This window comes from Lactuca serriola, chromosome 8, assembly GCF_051521515.1.
Source record: "Lactuca serriola cultivar US96UC23 chromosome 8, Lser_US96UC23_V15, whole genome shotgun sequence".
Lineage (NCBI taxonomy): Eukaryota > Viridiplantae > Streptophyta > Magnoliopsida > Asterales > Asteraceae > Lactuca > Lactuca serriola.
In genome coordinates, this window is record NC_136415.1 from 125,903,734 (window position 1) to 125,919,395 (window position 15,662).

Here is a 15,662-nt window from a genome sequence, read left to right on the forward strand (position 1 = left end):
CGGTATCCCGGTATATAGGATGATGCTATGTTAGTGACCGGTTAGGTCGGTATCATGGTTAGGATGTTGCTATGTTATGTGATCGGCTAGATCGGTTGTTTAATTGTGAATTGCTATATGATTATATGTTTATGTGCACATGGTTGTTGGACTGGGGTTGGGTTGAGGCGTGTCCTGCTTTGTGCTGTAGGCCAACATACCCAGGGCGGACCGGTTAGACCGAAGGCCCGGCGAGCGGTCCGGATAGGCTGAAGGCCCCAAGAGGGCGGACCAGACGTGTCGAGGCTCGGAGAGTGGACCAAACAGACTGAAGGCCCGGTGCGAGCGGACCAGTCATACTGTAGACTTAGAGAGTGGACCAGGTGGACTGAAGGTCCGGTACGGGCGAACCAGTCATACTATAGACTCGGAGAGAGAGTGGACCGGGTGGACTGAAGGTCTGGTGCAGGCGGACCAATCACACTGTAGACTCGATATGCATGGTTGATCTGTTTATGATATGATATGTTATGTGTATGGTATTGTGGTTGGTATTTTGGGGGTAACTCACTAAGCTTTCGGGCTTACAGTTTCAATGTATTGTTTCAGGTACTTCAGGAGACCGTGGCAAAGCGAAGGCGTGATCGTACCGCTCCTCGTGTTTTATAATTTATGTGATATGGTTCTGGGAAATGCTCTGATGTTTAAACTATTTTGAAAACAAATGTATGAACTTAATGGTTTTAAATGAATTAAAATGTTTTAATTTGGCTCGAATTTTATGGTCGTTACAGTATCGGATTTTGTGAAGTTTCTCTGAGTCCTCTTTCAAAATCGATTAACTTCTCAAACAATTCAGAATAGGAGAGAGCAGTTTCTCTTACTTTGATGGTTGCGATAATGTTTGCATATTCATCGCCTAATTGGGACAGAATATGCACCATGAGATCTTCCTCATAAATTGGGTTTTGGGCTAGGGCTAGGTCATCAGCAATTGACCGCATATCTAGAAGAAAATCAATGATTGATCGATTTCCTTTGGGGTTCTTCACCAATTTAGATTTTAAGGAAATAATAGGTGACCTCGAGGCGCTAGCATAGCTTGAATTTAGTCTTACCCAGCCTTCTCGAGCAGTGCTGGCAGAAGAGATGAGCGGTTGAATTGATTCAGAGCAACTTCCAAGGAGTGCACTGATCAGAATTTGGTCTTGTCGAAACCAAGGTAAGTATTCTGGATTTGTCTTCTTTCCATCTGTCTTCAATTTGTTTCTTTGGCGGTTCTTTACTGCCATCTATGAATGCTTCGAGTTGTAGTCTGATGAGGGTAGATTCCACTTGTTTGTGCCAAACAGGAAAATTAACAGATGTGAGTTTGATAGGAAAGTGGGTGGCTGCAGTCAATTGAATGGTTGTAGCCATTGTTAATTTATGAGTGATTTAGGGTTTAGAAGAGGGAAAGAGAGTTGCTCAGGGGAGCTTTGGTTGGCTCTGATACCATATAAATGTATTGATGATACGGAAGTTGCACACTTATTGATCTTTACAGTGGCTTTTATAGCCAATAATACATACATGGAATGGAGCTAATTGAGGAGCTATTACAGGAAAATATTAATACTAATATGACAGCATATATACAGTGAGATGACAGCTAATGACTACACGTATAAGCTTTATTTTGTGTTCTTGGAGATATTCGTAATAGTTTTTAAGAAAATGAAAGAAAGGAAGACTAAGCATTTACTCTTGAGGTTTCCTTTAAACACTTTCTAGGCCAGCAGGGAGGATCTCATAGCCATCATCATATGGTTCTTTGACAGCAGAAATGCACTTCAAAACAACTGAAATCAGCATACTCACCAAGCCGACCACAATGCTAAGTACCCACAGTTGCCAATCTAGTGGCATGGTGCTTGCAAAAGTCCCAAGAAACTCGACTATGGTTACTTGACATACAACTATCAATATCATCACACACATGAATATCCAACTGCTGAACATGCCTCGGAAAACATTTATATCATCAATTTCACGGCTGTTTATATCATTGAAGACCTGCAAATATATTAAGGAACCGATACCATTCATTATATATATATATATATATATATATATATATATATATATATATATATATATATATATATATATGTCATATAGCTCATAGAAACATAGATATCTTTAAAGATGTGTAACCTGACAGAAGACAAACGTGTTGAAAATGAAAGTATTAAGGATCGCAGTCGCATTCGGCCCATGGAGATTCAAGATTGGCTTCCCGGAAAAATTGAGAACAAACAGGACAGCCATTTGGTAAATACTTTGACCAATGATATTCCGCCACATCATCTTGGTGATGAAACTTTCGGTAAGCTTAACAGGAGGTCGTTTCATTAAACCATCATTTGGTGGCCCGGTGGCCAGTGCTAGTGCACTCAAAGTGCCCATGATCAGGTTGACCCAAAGCAATTGGACAGCTGTAAGTGGTGCTGTCCCTGAGGTTTTTAAGAACTTAATAATTAAATGAACGACCTATGGATTAATTTCCCGAAAAGACCAACTCACCTGTGATGCATGCGGAAACTAAGTTGATCATGAGAGCAACCATATTCACTGTTAACTGGAACTGTACAAACTTTTGAAAATTAACATATACAGCACGTCCCCATTTGGCTACTTTCACAATTGTCGCGAAATCATCATCCATCAGAATGACATCAGCTTGTCCTTTCGCGACCTGTAGGTATGAATGGTTTTGAGATTTGCGATAAATATGAATGGTTTTGAGATTTTAGGTATTAAGAGTATAATAAACCTTTGTCCCTGCTATCCCCATGGCAAATCCGATGTCCGACTCTTGCAAAGCAGGAGCACGAATCGTGCCTTCGCCTGCAACTGCAACAACTTCGGACATGTCTTTCAAACGCTTCACGAATTCATGTTTGTCTGTTGGTGATGAGCTACCCATTACCTGAACTAATCTAGGAATGATTGGAAAATCTGAACCTTCTATGGCTAAGCCCTCATCAGTGAGTATCCCACATTGCTTTGCGATGACTTCAGCTCTCCTGATATCATCACCAGTAACCATGTGGATGGAAATTCCAGCAGCTAAACAGGTTTCAACCGCCTCTTTTACACCCGGTCTAAGTGGATCTTTGATTCCAAATACCGCAATTAATGTATAGCCACCCTCAGGCATGTCATCATTACAACCAAAGCTGCCTTCCACATCCAAATAAGCCAAACAAAGAGTTCTCAAACCATCGGCTGCGAATTCATCGACAACATCCGTGATAAAGTTTATATTCTCTTCAGACATGGGAACAATCTCTCCACCAACATCGATCATCTTGTCACATAATCCTAACACTACTTCCGGTGCACCTTTGCAAAACGCACGTGTCCGAACCCCAGGAAGAGAAACAATGACAGACATTTTCTTCTGGGTGGAATTGAAAGAATTTATTTTCAGCATCCTAATATCACTATCTATGGCATTGAAATCACCACCAAGATCTAACCCGTATTGTAATATTGCTGTTTCTGTCGGGGTGCCCAAAATAGAAGTTTTACCGCTTTCGTCATCAACCACCTCAGAACCTGTACATTTAAATATACCTTGCAGGAGCACAGAAGACACACTGTCTGACAATCCCAAAGATAAAACTCGACCTCCACTGTCTCTAGCGTCTTTTGTTTCACCAGATACAAATATTTTATCAACAAACATACGGTTTGTTGTTAAAGTCCCGGTCATATCTGTGCATATGCAAGTACAAAAACACATAGCCTCACAAGCAGATGGATTTGTTACACGTGCATTGACGTTCCTTAACTTGTTCATTGCAAAGGCAAGGGTCAGTGTAAGTGCCAGAGGTATTCCCTTTGTCACAGTAGCAACAATAATAGTAACTGCAGTGGTGAAATGACCTAACATAGACATAGCATCATTAGACGACCAACTCGAGAACTCATTTCGCATTGCTTTTCCGACAAGAAATCTCACAGTCAACACAAAAAAAGTCAACATGGAAAACACCCATCCAATTTTTTCAATGATTGTGGAAACATCTTTCACCTTGATTTGCAACACACGAGTAATCTTGTCTTCTCCTTTATTTAATGTTTCCATCAATTTTCCCCATTCGGTTTTCACACCCACAGCTGTGACAAGCATTGTAGCCGAGCCATCCTGCACTATAGTTCCTGCAAATAGAAAAGGCTTCTTCTCGCTGATGTGGACAGGATCAGTCTCACCCGTCAAGCTGGACTTATCGATCAAAAAGTTGAATCCTGATATGAATATCCCGTCGGCTGGAACTTGGTCACCAATGAATAAATGGACAACATCTCCAACCACCAACTCATAATCGGTTACCTTTTGTGTACACCCGTCTCTAGTGACCTGAAACGAAATCTTTTTCTTCTTCTTGCTGTCATCATCCTTAAATTGCAAGGATTGAATGTAGTAGTCACTCACAGCAGTAATGGTGACAATTAATAAAATAATCAGGAGAATTCCCAGACCATCTAGCCAGCCTTTGGTTACAAGTCCCATGCCTATTAAGACAACGGAACATACTATAAGGATAATAAGAGTTGGATCATGAATGGCCTCCCATACAAACATTAAGAAACTCTTGGAAGGCTTCTTGCAGTACTTGTTGATGCCATATATATCTTGTCTGCTAGATAAATCACTTGATTCCACTCCTTCATGCATCCAGACATCTACAATTTCTGCAATAGCATCAACTCCTCCAAGGGTTTGCAAGGTCTCTATGTCATAATTATGAACTATGGATGCAAGTTTATCTGGATTTAACATGAAATCAGAGGGATTGGCAATTGACATAGGATTCAAGGATGATTGCTGTGGTATAGATGAATCATGAACCATGGATGCAAGTTTATCTGGATTTTTGATGAAATCAAAAGGATTTGCAGTTGACTTAGGATTCAAGGATAATTCTCCTGCTATACATGGAGAAAAAAAAAACAGAGTAAGAGCTTAAAAGCTACATAGATGATCACATAAAGTTTAAAAAAAAAAAGGTTAAGATCAATCTACAAAGAATTACAAGGTCAAGTGCACTTCAGTTTATGCTACAGTCTGCAGAATAAATATGCATAGTTGCTTAAGAACATACCATCCATATAGCGCATTGCTGCCCTAATGGTTAAAAAGGTTACTTTCAGGTTTTCCTGCCAAGGTGAAAACAAAATGATTTAGTGACAGATCTTGGACAAACTATCTCCTAAACATATATATATATATATATATATATATATATATATATATATATATATATATATATATATATAGAGTTGATCATAGTTCGCTGGTCTATCTGCAGTGTGCAAACTCGTGTGAAAAAATGACGATGCATGAGAAGATATACTTGCACTATGTATTAGAAAAGTTTATTATGTCAGAATCTCAAGTCCACTACACCATTTACAACAGATTCAGTAGGCATACAGATTGAACAGGAAGAACTATTTGAAGTGGTCACTCCCAGAAAGATGTTTGATTAATTGAGAATTCTGGGACAAATTTAGTACCGGGGGTATTTTAAGAAACATTCCTTTTATTAAGTTTTTGTGTTTGTTTAGGATTCAGTTATGATTAGTATAAATAGGGACTATGTAGACGGCACAGTTCAGTGTCCAACCCAAATTATTCAAGCAACTGCTGAAGCCGCTCCTAATGATAACCCTAGTTATCTCAATTGGATCTCCAACAATGCACATGTCAAAATGGTAATCATCTCAACAATTTCTGAAGCTTCCTTTCAACACGTTCATGATACGACATCTAGAGAACTTTGGCTTGCATTAGAGGAGCATATGCACCCAGCAAATCATCAAGAGAGTACACGCTGAAGACTCAACTTCTCAAGATTGAGATGAAAGGCAATGAGTCTTCAATCACCTATCTTACTCGTGCACAAGAATACGCCACTGCCCTGGCCAACACACATTGGAGAATAGGTAAAAAAACAAAGATCTTGTCATGTTAGGTGCTGTTTGATTTTCTGAAGCAAAAATTCATGAAGTCTGCGGACCACCTCTGCAACCCTCTACCCTCTGTAGTAGAAGAGGTGGACCAAACGGTTGCAGACTGTAATAAGAAACGTGTTTGTTTTTTTAACATCTGCATACTACTGCAGATATTAAAAAATTAAAATAAACTAATTTTATAAATCAAAAATAGTTTTTTAATACGGAAAATTTAATAATGTATAACATTTCGGCAAGAATTAATGATATTTCAATAAAAAAGTAATGATATTTCAACAAAAAAATAAAGATATTTAGTAAAAAATAATGACATTTCATCAAGAATCTATCATTATTTATTATAAAAAAACAAAAAAAAAATCAACAAGAATAAACCAAAAAAAACGAAATAAAAAAGTGAAATAAAATTTCAACAACATATAATAAAAATTTCAGCAAAAAAAAAAAAGAAGAAGAGGTTGGAAGATGCAGTACAAGTGTTGCGCCAAACACAACAGTTTGACACTAAACTCAAAGCTGTTCAAACTGATTTGAGGAGAGAGAGAGAGAGAGAGAGAGAGAGAGAGAGAGAGAGGAGTCCGCAATCTTTCCCCTTTCTTTTCATCTCTTGGCATCATACACCGACGTTCTTGTCCACATACAAGTGAACAAAAAAGTATTGTCGAATGTCGACATCGACACAATGTTAAAACGAGCATTACACTCCTTGCTCACTCTCATGTTCCAAAAATTTTGGCAAATCACATTTGAAACAACAGTGTATCTTATCAACCACATGCCATCTCGTATCTCCTCCAACAAATCTCCATTTGAGATCATCTTCAAGAAACAACCACACTATAATTTTCTACGTGCTTTTGGATGTTAATGTTTCCCACACCTATGGCCATACAATCAACACAAAATGGATTTTAGGTCCACACCATGTGTATTTTTGGGCTACAGTCCAACTCACCATGGATACCGGTGCTTGGATCTCGTTACTGAACGAGTCTACATCGCTCGTCATGTACGGTTCAGTGAAGATGTTTTTCCCTTTCAACCTACCCTAACCCACCCACCACTACTAACACCAATCCTTATACCTCAACTTACCCAACACCAATCAACTACCCACCTTCACCTGACCATCCTACACCACCTAATTCCCTACCCGCTAACTTCACCCCTTCTCCCTCCCTCCAAAACAGTTCTCCAACCTCACCTAACGCCCCTTGTGACCCAACACCACCACCCTCACCTCCACCGCCGCCTCCTCGCTCTCAGCCACCTAACCTTCGGCCAAACCCCAAGCCCAACCAACGTTATACTTCAGCTGCCTTGAACACGGTCTCATCCTCCACACCAATCCTTGAACCGACTTCCTTTACAGCCGCCAATCAAACCCTTGAATGGCGTCTTGCCATGGCTGAAGAGTTCAACGCACTTGTCAAAAATGGTACTCAGTCATTGGTAATTGATTGCAAGTGGGTATACTGAGTAAAACGAGACCAAGATGGAAAAATCACTCGCTACAAGGCTCGTCTCGTTGCCAATGATTTTAAACAACAGGGTATTGATTTTCATGAAATCTTTAGTCCGGTTGTCAAGACTGTTAGACTAAGTTAGTTTAGTTTAATACATTGTTTTATATTAGAGGGTACCTAATTGTATTTAGCTAATAGTATCTTTCAATATATATTAGGATCGTGTAATTTTTATCAACAATTAATAATACACGATTTCACTTGGTATCAGAGCCAAGTAAGCCTAAAACGCTATTACCACTTACCAGCCATCGCTCACGTTTGCAGTCTTTGATACGGCCTAAACCCTAATCGTTGGTCCATCAAGAAGCTTCATGGCAACCATAACTACCTTCACTACACAAGAGAAAAACTCTCATAACTCTCACAAGTTTGCTTTTACCCTCTCACCCCACGAATTATGGGTATCGGAAGGCTATGATCGAACCTTTTCTTATCTCCAACAATCTGTTTGGTTATGTTGACGGTACAATACTATGCCCAGAGCCCAAAGTCGGCACATGAGATGCAATTACCGACAACCCTAGTTACCCTCGTTGGATCTCTAACGATGTTCATGTTCGTATGATCATTATCTTTGTTAGACTGTGTTTTATATTTATAATAAGTAGAGGGTACCTAAATGTAATATTCTATTATATATAGAGTGATCTGATGTAATATCAATTTGAATTGAATAAGATACGAGGTTTCACTTGGTATCAGAGCCAAGTTCCCTCTACCGCCTCCAACCCTAAATTGGCGACATCTTCTCCACCATCTCAATTTCTCTTCCAATCAAAACATGGCTGCTATCGTTGCCTTCACTGTTGCAGAGAAAACCGCCCACAATACCCACAAATTTGCATTCACTCTTTCTCCTACCAACTATGGTTTCTGGAAGGCAATGCTAGAACCATTCCTAATCACTATCACTTGATCGGTTATGTGGATGGCACCATCAAATGTCCAGAACAGAAAATTACCACAGCAGATGCAATAACTAATAACCCTAGTTATCCTCGTTGGGTTTCCAATGATGCACATGTAAGAATGATAATTCTATCTACCATCTCTGAAGCATCTTTCCAACATGTTCAAGGTACGACCTCTAGAGATTTGTGGCTTTCATTAGAACGTGCGTATGCACCAAACTTTGCTTCCCATGAATACACCTTAAAAACACAGTTACTTCGCATAAAGATGAAAAGTGATGAAACTCCACTGACGTATCTTAGCCGAGCAATGGAATATGCCTCTGCCCTTGCTAATATTGGTGAACCCATGAAGGACAAAGATCTGGTTATGCTTACAATCTCAGGCTTGCGAGATGAATACAACGGTTTAAAATCGAATCTTCTGGCCCGCCATCCACCGATTACCTTCAACGACCTGCATGGTATTTTATCTGATCACGATTACATGATCAACAAATCAGCCACGGTTCCTATTACTGCCTCGCCACAAGTGTTTGTTGCTGCTACCGGAGGAACTCCATCTAATTCCTTACCTGATATCACAACCATTCAGTCTCAACTTAACAGCTTAAGTTTGTTAGCCTCTCAGTTAGGATATCAACTAAATCCTATTGGCTCTAACAACACACAAACACAGGCTAATTATGCATCCCGACCACCAAGTAACCGGAACAACCGTCGGGGAAACTTTCGTGGCAACTCACGAGGCCAATATTCTACCTATGGTCGTGACAATAACCCTCCCAATCGACAATTTCAGTGGGCTTCAACTCAGAATACCGTGTATGGTCATTGCAATCGATGTGGTATAGGCCATCTACCATCTCGGTGTCCAAATCAGTCTACTAATTCTCAGAGGTCCAACCCTTAAGCAAATTTTGCAGCCTGTTCAGATGTTGGATCCACATCAGCAACTACATGGTTTCCTGACACTGGTGCTAATAGTCATGTCACCCCTGATTTATCAAATCTTGACTACTCCAACGCATACCATGGTAATGATTCACTCCATGTTAGTGACGGTAATCCTCTTCCTATCTTTCATATTGGCTCATCAAAACTCTTTTCACCCAATAAAACTTTTGATCTTACAAACATTCTTCATGTTCCTCAGATTCAAAAGAATCTATTATCTGTTAAACAATTTTGTCGTGATAATAATGTTTACTTTGAGTTTCATTCTTCTTTCTTTGTTGTGAAGGACGAGTCTACACACACTACCCTTCTTTCGGGTCCAAGTGATAATGGTCTCTACTAGCTTCGTCTCCCTCAACTCAAGTTAATTCCTAAGATTGCCTTCACAGCAACCAAATCTTCCTCTACTATTTGGCATCAACGTCTCGGTCATCCACATCAACGTGTTTTTAATTATGTTATTTCTAGTTGTTCTTTACCGGTTTCTACAAAACTCAATTCTTCTCTATGTACTTCTTGTCAATTGGGCAAGTCCTCCAAACTTTCATTACATAACTCTTCTTTTCGTAGCAATAAAGTTCCGGATTTGATATATTGTGATGTTTGGGGCCCTTCCCCCACAATTTCTTTTGATGGATGTAGATTTTTTCTCTTGTGTGTTGATCATCATTCTCGATATATGTGGTTTTATCCTCTTATGCATATATCTGATGTTTATTCTACATTTACGAATTTCACTGAAATGGTTGAACGTCAATTCAACACCAAACTGAAAAATGTACAAACAGATTGGGGGGTGAATTCCGTTCTCTCACTTCTTTCTTCACAAATCGTGGCATCATTCATCGATGCTCCTTTCCTCATACTAGTGAACAAAATGGGATTGTTGAGCGTCGTCATCGCCATGTTGTTGAAACGGTCTTTCCCTTCTTGCCCAATCCCATCTCCCACAACGCTTTTGGCAGTTTGCCTTTGAAACTGCTATTTACCTTATAAATCGGTTACCATCCAGGATTTCATCAAATCAATCTCCTTTTCAACAAGTTTACAACCGAAAACCTGATTATTCATTTCTTCGTGTTTTCGGTTGTCAATGTATTCCCTATCTTCGTCCCTATAATCGCCACAAGCTTGATTTTCGTTCTACTCCGTGTGTGTTCCTTGGTTATAGCCCTATACATCATGGCTATCGTTGTTTTGATCCCCAAACCGAACGCATATACATTGCTCGACATGTTCGTTTCAACGAAACTGTTTTCCCTTTTTACTCTCCACCACCGACCACCCCCTCACCTAATCCCTATATTTTTGTCTTTCCCACACCACCTCCCATAGTGGTTCCTGATCTCATCTCCACTGATCCATCACCCTCTCCCACTCCTTTACCTATTGCCCCTACATCACAATCCCTACCTCCTCCTCCTCGGTCTCGGCTTCCTAATTTGCGTCAAAATCCCAAACGTAAAATTGCATTTGATCCATCTGCTTACACCTCTACTCGTGTTTCCCCTTCATTAAGCGAACCCACTTCGTTTACCGTTGCTAACAAATCACCAGAGTGGCGTCTTGCCATGAATGAGGAGTTTCAAGCACTTCAAAATAATGGCACATGGTCTCTAGTTCCTTATGTTAAAAATACTAACCTCGTTGATTGTAAGTGGGTATACAGGGTAAAGACGGATCCACAGGGAAATGTCACTCGTTACAAAGCACGCCTTGTTGCCAAGGGTTTTCATCAACAACCGGGAGTTGACTATCATGAGACATTCAGCCCTGTCATCAAATCAACGACCATTCGGGTTATTTTGTCTCTTGCCGTGGCCAACAAATGGGATCTACGCCAATTAGACGTGAAAAATGCATTTCTACATGGTGACTTACAAGAAACAGTTTACATGAAACAGCCTCCTGGCTTCGTTGATCCAACCAAACCAGACCATATTTGTCTTCTGCACAAGTCTCTCTATGGGCTCAAACAAGCCCCACGGGCATGGTTTACTCGGCTATCCACAGTTCTACTTCAACTTGGTTTTGTAGGATCTAAAACTAATCCATCTCTATTTATTCACAATTCTGGTGGCACTCTTGCCTATGTCCTTGTTTATGCGGATGATATTATCATCACCGGTAACAACCAAGCAGCTATAAGTAGCATTATCAATCGTCTAAGCTCCAGTTTTGCCATTAAAGATCTTGGTCCACTTCATTATTTCTTGGGCATCGAAGTTGTTCATCATCAGCAAAACATTGTACTATCTCAAAGGAAATATATTCTTGAGATCCTTCAACGGTCCAGTCTCTCTGATTGCAAGCCAACTTGCTCTCCGATGAGCTCCTCTCAGTCATAGTCAATGACTACTGATGATAGCTCTCCTCTATTGGATCCTACTACATATCGTCAAACAATTGGAGCCTTACAGTATGTCACCTTATCATGTCCGGATATTGCTTTCGCTGTCAACCGGGTGTGTCAGTTTATACATGCTCCAACAGAAAACCATTGGTCTACTGTTAAACGTATCTTGCGTTACTTGAAGGGCACAACTGATCTTAGTCTCTTGATTCGCCACCAGTCAAGCTCTTCTCTACAGGCTTTTACAGATGCTCATTGGCAAGATTCGGCCTCGTCACCTGTTCAAGCCTATTTTGATTCTGATTGGGCTGGCTGCCCGGTCGACCGTCGATCCACCGGGGGATTTGCAATCTATCTGGGATCAAATCTTGTCTCCTGGACTGCTCGTAAACAAAAGACAGTCTCAAGGTCTTCAACTGAATCCGAGTACAAAGCGCTTGCTGATACTGCTGTAGAGTTGATTTGGTTGAAAGCTCTTTTGCGTGAGCTTCGCATATCAGTTACATCTCCTCCTATTCTTTGGTGTGACAATCTCGGAGCTACCTATCTCTCAGCCAATCCTGTGTTTCATGCTCGTACTAAGCATGTTGAAGTTGATTTTCACTTTGTTCGTGAACAGGTAGCATGAGGTCAACTAAATGTTCAATTCATATCTACGAGTGATCAGATCGCAGATGTCTTTACAAAGCCTTTATCCTCTCAGAGATTCCAATTCTTACGATCCAAGTTGCAGGTCGTTCCCCGCCCTCAACTTGCGGGAGAATGTTAGACTGTGTTTTATATTTATAATAAGTAGAGGGTACCTAAATGTAATATTCAATTATATATAGTGATCTGATGTAATATCAATTTGAATTGAATAAGATACGAGGTTTCACTATCTCCACCATATCAGAATCTTCCTTCCAACACGTCCAAGGTACTACCTCACGAGATCTTTGGTTACATTTAGAACGTGTTTATGCTCCAAACAACTTCTCTAGAGAGTACACACTGAAAACTCAGTTGCTAAAACTTGACATGAAAGGCGATGAAACTCCTCTTACCTATCTTGCACGTGCAGAAGAATATGCTATTGCACTTGCCAACATTGGTGAGCATGTTAAAGACAAGGATCCGGTCCTTCTTGTTATATCCGGGATATGTGAAGAATACAATGGACTCAAGTCCACCCTTCTAGCCCGTCACCCATCTATTACTTTCATCGAGTTGCATGCTTTGCTTAGTGATCATGACTACATGATCAATAAAAATCTTGTTGATGTCCCTGCTTCAAAGCCAAATGTGTTTACTGCCTTAACAGGAACACATCACCCAACATCAGTAACCTTTAAAGCCAACTTCAATCTCTACATAATATGGCGTCCCAATTTGGCTTCTAACTTAACCTGATTGCCCGTGCAACTCCTCAGGCATTTTATGTTTCACGACCCACAAACAACTATCGAGGCAATCGTCAAGGCAACTCGCATGGAAATAACTTACGTGGAAATTTCCAAAATCGATCCCGTGATAACAACAATTTGAGCTCTTCTAGGCAATTTGCTTGGGCCTCCACGCAAAACATTGTGTTTGGTAATTGCAATCGATGTGGCATTGGTCATCTACCATCTCAGTGTCCAAATAATCAAGATGCTAGCAACCCTACAAGATCGAACCTACAAGCCAATTTCGCCACTTACGCTGATAACGTCTCCACTTCAAACACTACTTGGTTCCCTAATACAAGTGCAAACTCTCATACCACACCAGACCTGTCCAATCTTGACACTTCTGAGTTTTATCGTGGTCCAGACTCTCTTCATGTTGGTGATGGTAATTCTCTCCCTATTCTTCACATTAGATCTTCAAAAATTTACTCTTCCAATCAAACCTTTAATCTTTCTAATATCCTTCATGTTCCTGAAGTTAAGAAATATATTTTATCTGTCCAACAATTTTGTAATGACAACAATGTTTTCTTTTAATTTCACTCTTCTTTCTTTGTTGTGAAGGACAAACTTACTCGCACCACTCTTCTCACGGGACCAAGTAATAATGGTCTCTACTCTCTAAGTCTGAAGCCAATACCAAAGATCGCTCTCACAGCAATTAAAGCTTCTTCAAGTGTCTGGCATCGCCGCCTTGGTCACCCACATGAACGAGTTTTTAATACAATCGTTTCTAGTTTTTCGCTTCCTGTTTCCACAAAACAATGTTTAGATTTATGTTCTTCTTGTCAACTACGGAAATCTTCCAAACTTTCATTACCTAGTTCATCTTTTCAAAGTAATAACATTTTAGACTTAATTTATGGTGATGTTTGGGTCCTGCACCAACTTTATCTTTTGATGGTTGTCGTTTCTTTATGCTTTGTGTTGATCACCACTCTCGTTATATGTGGTTTTACCCGTTACCACATAAATCTGATGTTTTTCAAACCTTTATCAATTTTGTTAAAATGGTTGAACGACAATTTAATTCTAAAGTGAAAAGTGCTCAAACTGATTGGGGAGGGGAATTTCGCAATCTCTCTTCGTATTTCTCATCCCTTGGAATCATTCATCGCCGGTCGTGCCCTCATACTAGTGAGCAAAATGGTTTTGTTGAGAGACGTCATCCTCATGTGGTTGAAACTGGTGTCTCACACTTCATGCTCATGCCAACCTCCCCCAACGTTTTTGGCAATTTGCATTTGAGACAGCAGTATACCTTATAAATCGCCTACCATCTCGAACCTCATCAAACAGATCACCTTATCAACATATATTCAATCGAAAGCCAAACTACACTTTTCTTCGGGTTTTTGGTTGTGAGTGTTTGCCTCACCTATGCCCCTATAACAGACATAAAATGGATTTCCGCTCCACTTCTTGTACTTTTCTTGATTATAGTCCATTTCACCATGGTTATCGGTGTCTTGACACCTCCAAGGATCGAATCTACATTGCTCGCCATGCTCGATTCAATGAAAATGTCTTCCCGTTCAAAACACCAACTCTTACTGCGCCTACCCCTACACCTACCCCTACCCCTACCCCTATCTATGTTTCGTCTTTTCCATGTTATATACCTAATACACCTGATCCGATTTCTACCACTACTATTGATGAAACACTACCAACCGCACCCCCTACCACTCCTACCACCACTACTCCTGCAGCATCTCCGCCACACACCCCAGACGCTAGCTTGGCCGAGCCACCTTCACCTCCAGCTGCCACGCCACCTCCTGCTCCACGCCCTTGCCCCCCTAACCGACCACCCCTTATAGCCCTTTGGCCTATCATGCTACTGCTTCTATTACTGAATCCACATCTTTTTTGGTTGCTAGAAAGTCTACAGAGTGGTGCAATGCCATGGCAGTGGAATACACTGCTCTTACTACAAATGGCACTTGGACTCTTGTTCCTCCAGTTCCTCATGCCAACATTATAGATTGCAAATGGGTTTATAAACTCAGGCGAGATCCAATGGGCAATATTTCTCTCGTGAATTCACCCAAACGACAGAATTGGGCACTCTCAATTCCTCTCAGTCAATTCCGTTAGAAGACTTGGATAAAGAAATTGTTGCGGATTCCTTCATTGACTTTGAAATACAGTACAAACCAAACCAAGACCTGCCAACAAAGTGGCGAATGCCCTCTCTCTCATGAATTCACCCAAACGACAGAATTGGGCACTCTTAATTCCTCCCAGTCAATTCCGTTAGAAGACTTGGATAAAGAAATTGTTGCGGATTCCTTCATTCAGCAAGTAATGAAAGATTTAAGAGGAAGAGGAAAACACCATGTGGGTACACGATTGATAGGGAAAGACTGATGTACAAGGGTTGGATGGTCATTCCACAAAAATCTGAATTAATTCCCAAGTTATGGAAAAGGTTCCATGATTCACTGATAGGCGGCTGCACGGGTAAACTTAG

The 15,662-nt window shown here is 40.5% G+C and overlaps 1 protein-coding gene across 3 annotated transcripts in view; it reads right to left on the reverse strand.

The window, feature by feature from the left end:
• Window positions 1–1,493: 1,493 nt before the first annotated feature.
• LOC145069643 (calcium-transporting ATPase 4, plasma membrane-type-like) overlaps window positions 1,494–15,662 on the reverse strand; it is a 30,984-nt gene continuing 16,815 nt past the window's right edge. Inside the window, exons 4-8 of one of the 3 annotated variants that reach the window (XM_079016598.1) lie at window positions 5,133–5,187; window positions 2,795–4,959; window positions 2,545–2,716; window positions 2,176–2,456; window positions 1,494–2,034 (exon numbers count right to left, since the gene is read on the reverse strand). In XM_079016598.1, coding sequence (XP_078872724.1) covers window positions 1,738–2,034; window positions 2,176–2,456; window positions 2,545–2,716; window positions 2,795–4,959; window positions 5,133–5,187 — 2,970 coding nt within the window. In that variant the 3' untranslated portion in view covers window positions 1,494–1,737. Of the gene's footprint in view, window positions 2,035–2,175; window positions 2,475–2,544; window positions 2,717–2,794; window positions 4,960–5,132; window positions 5,188–15,662 lie in introns of all 3 variants that reach the window. The other 2 variants (XM_079016597.1, XM_079016596.1) reach the window with 2 other exon arrangements.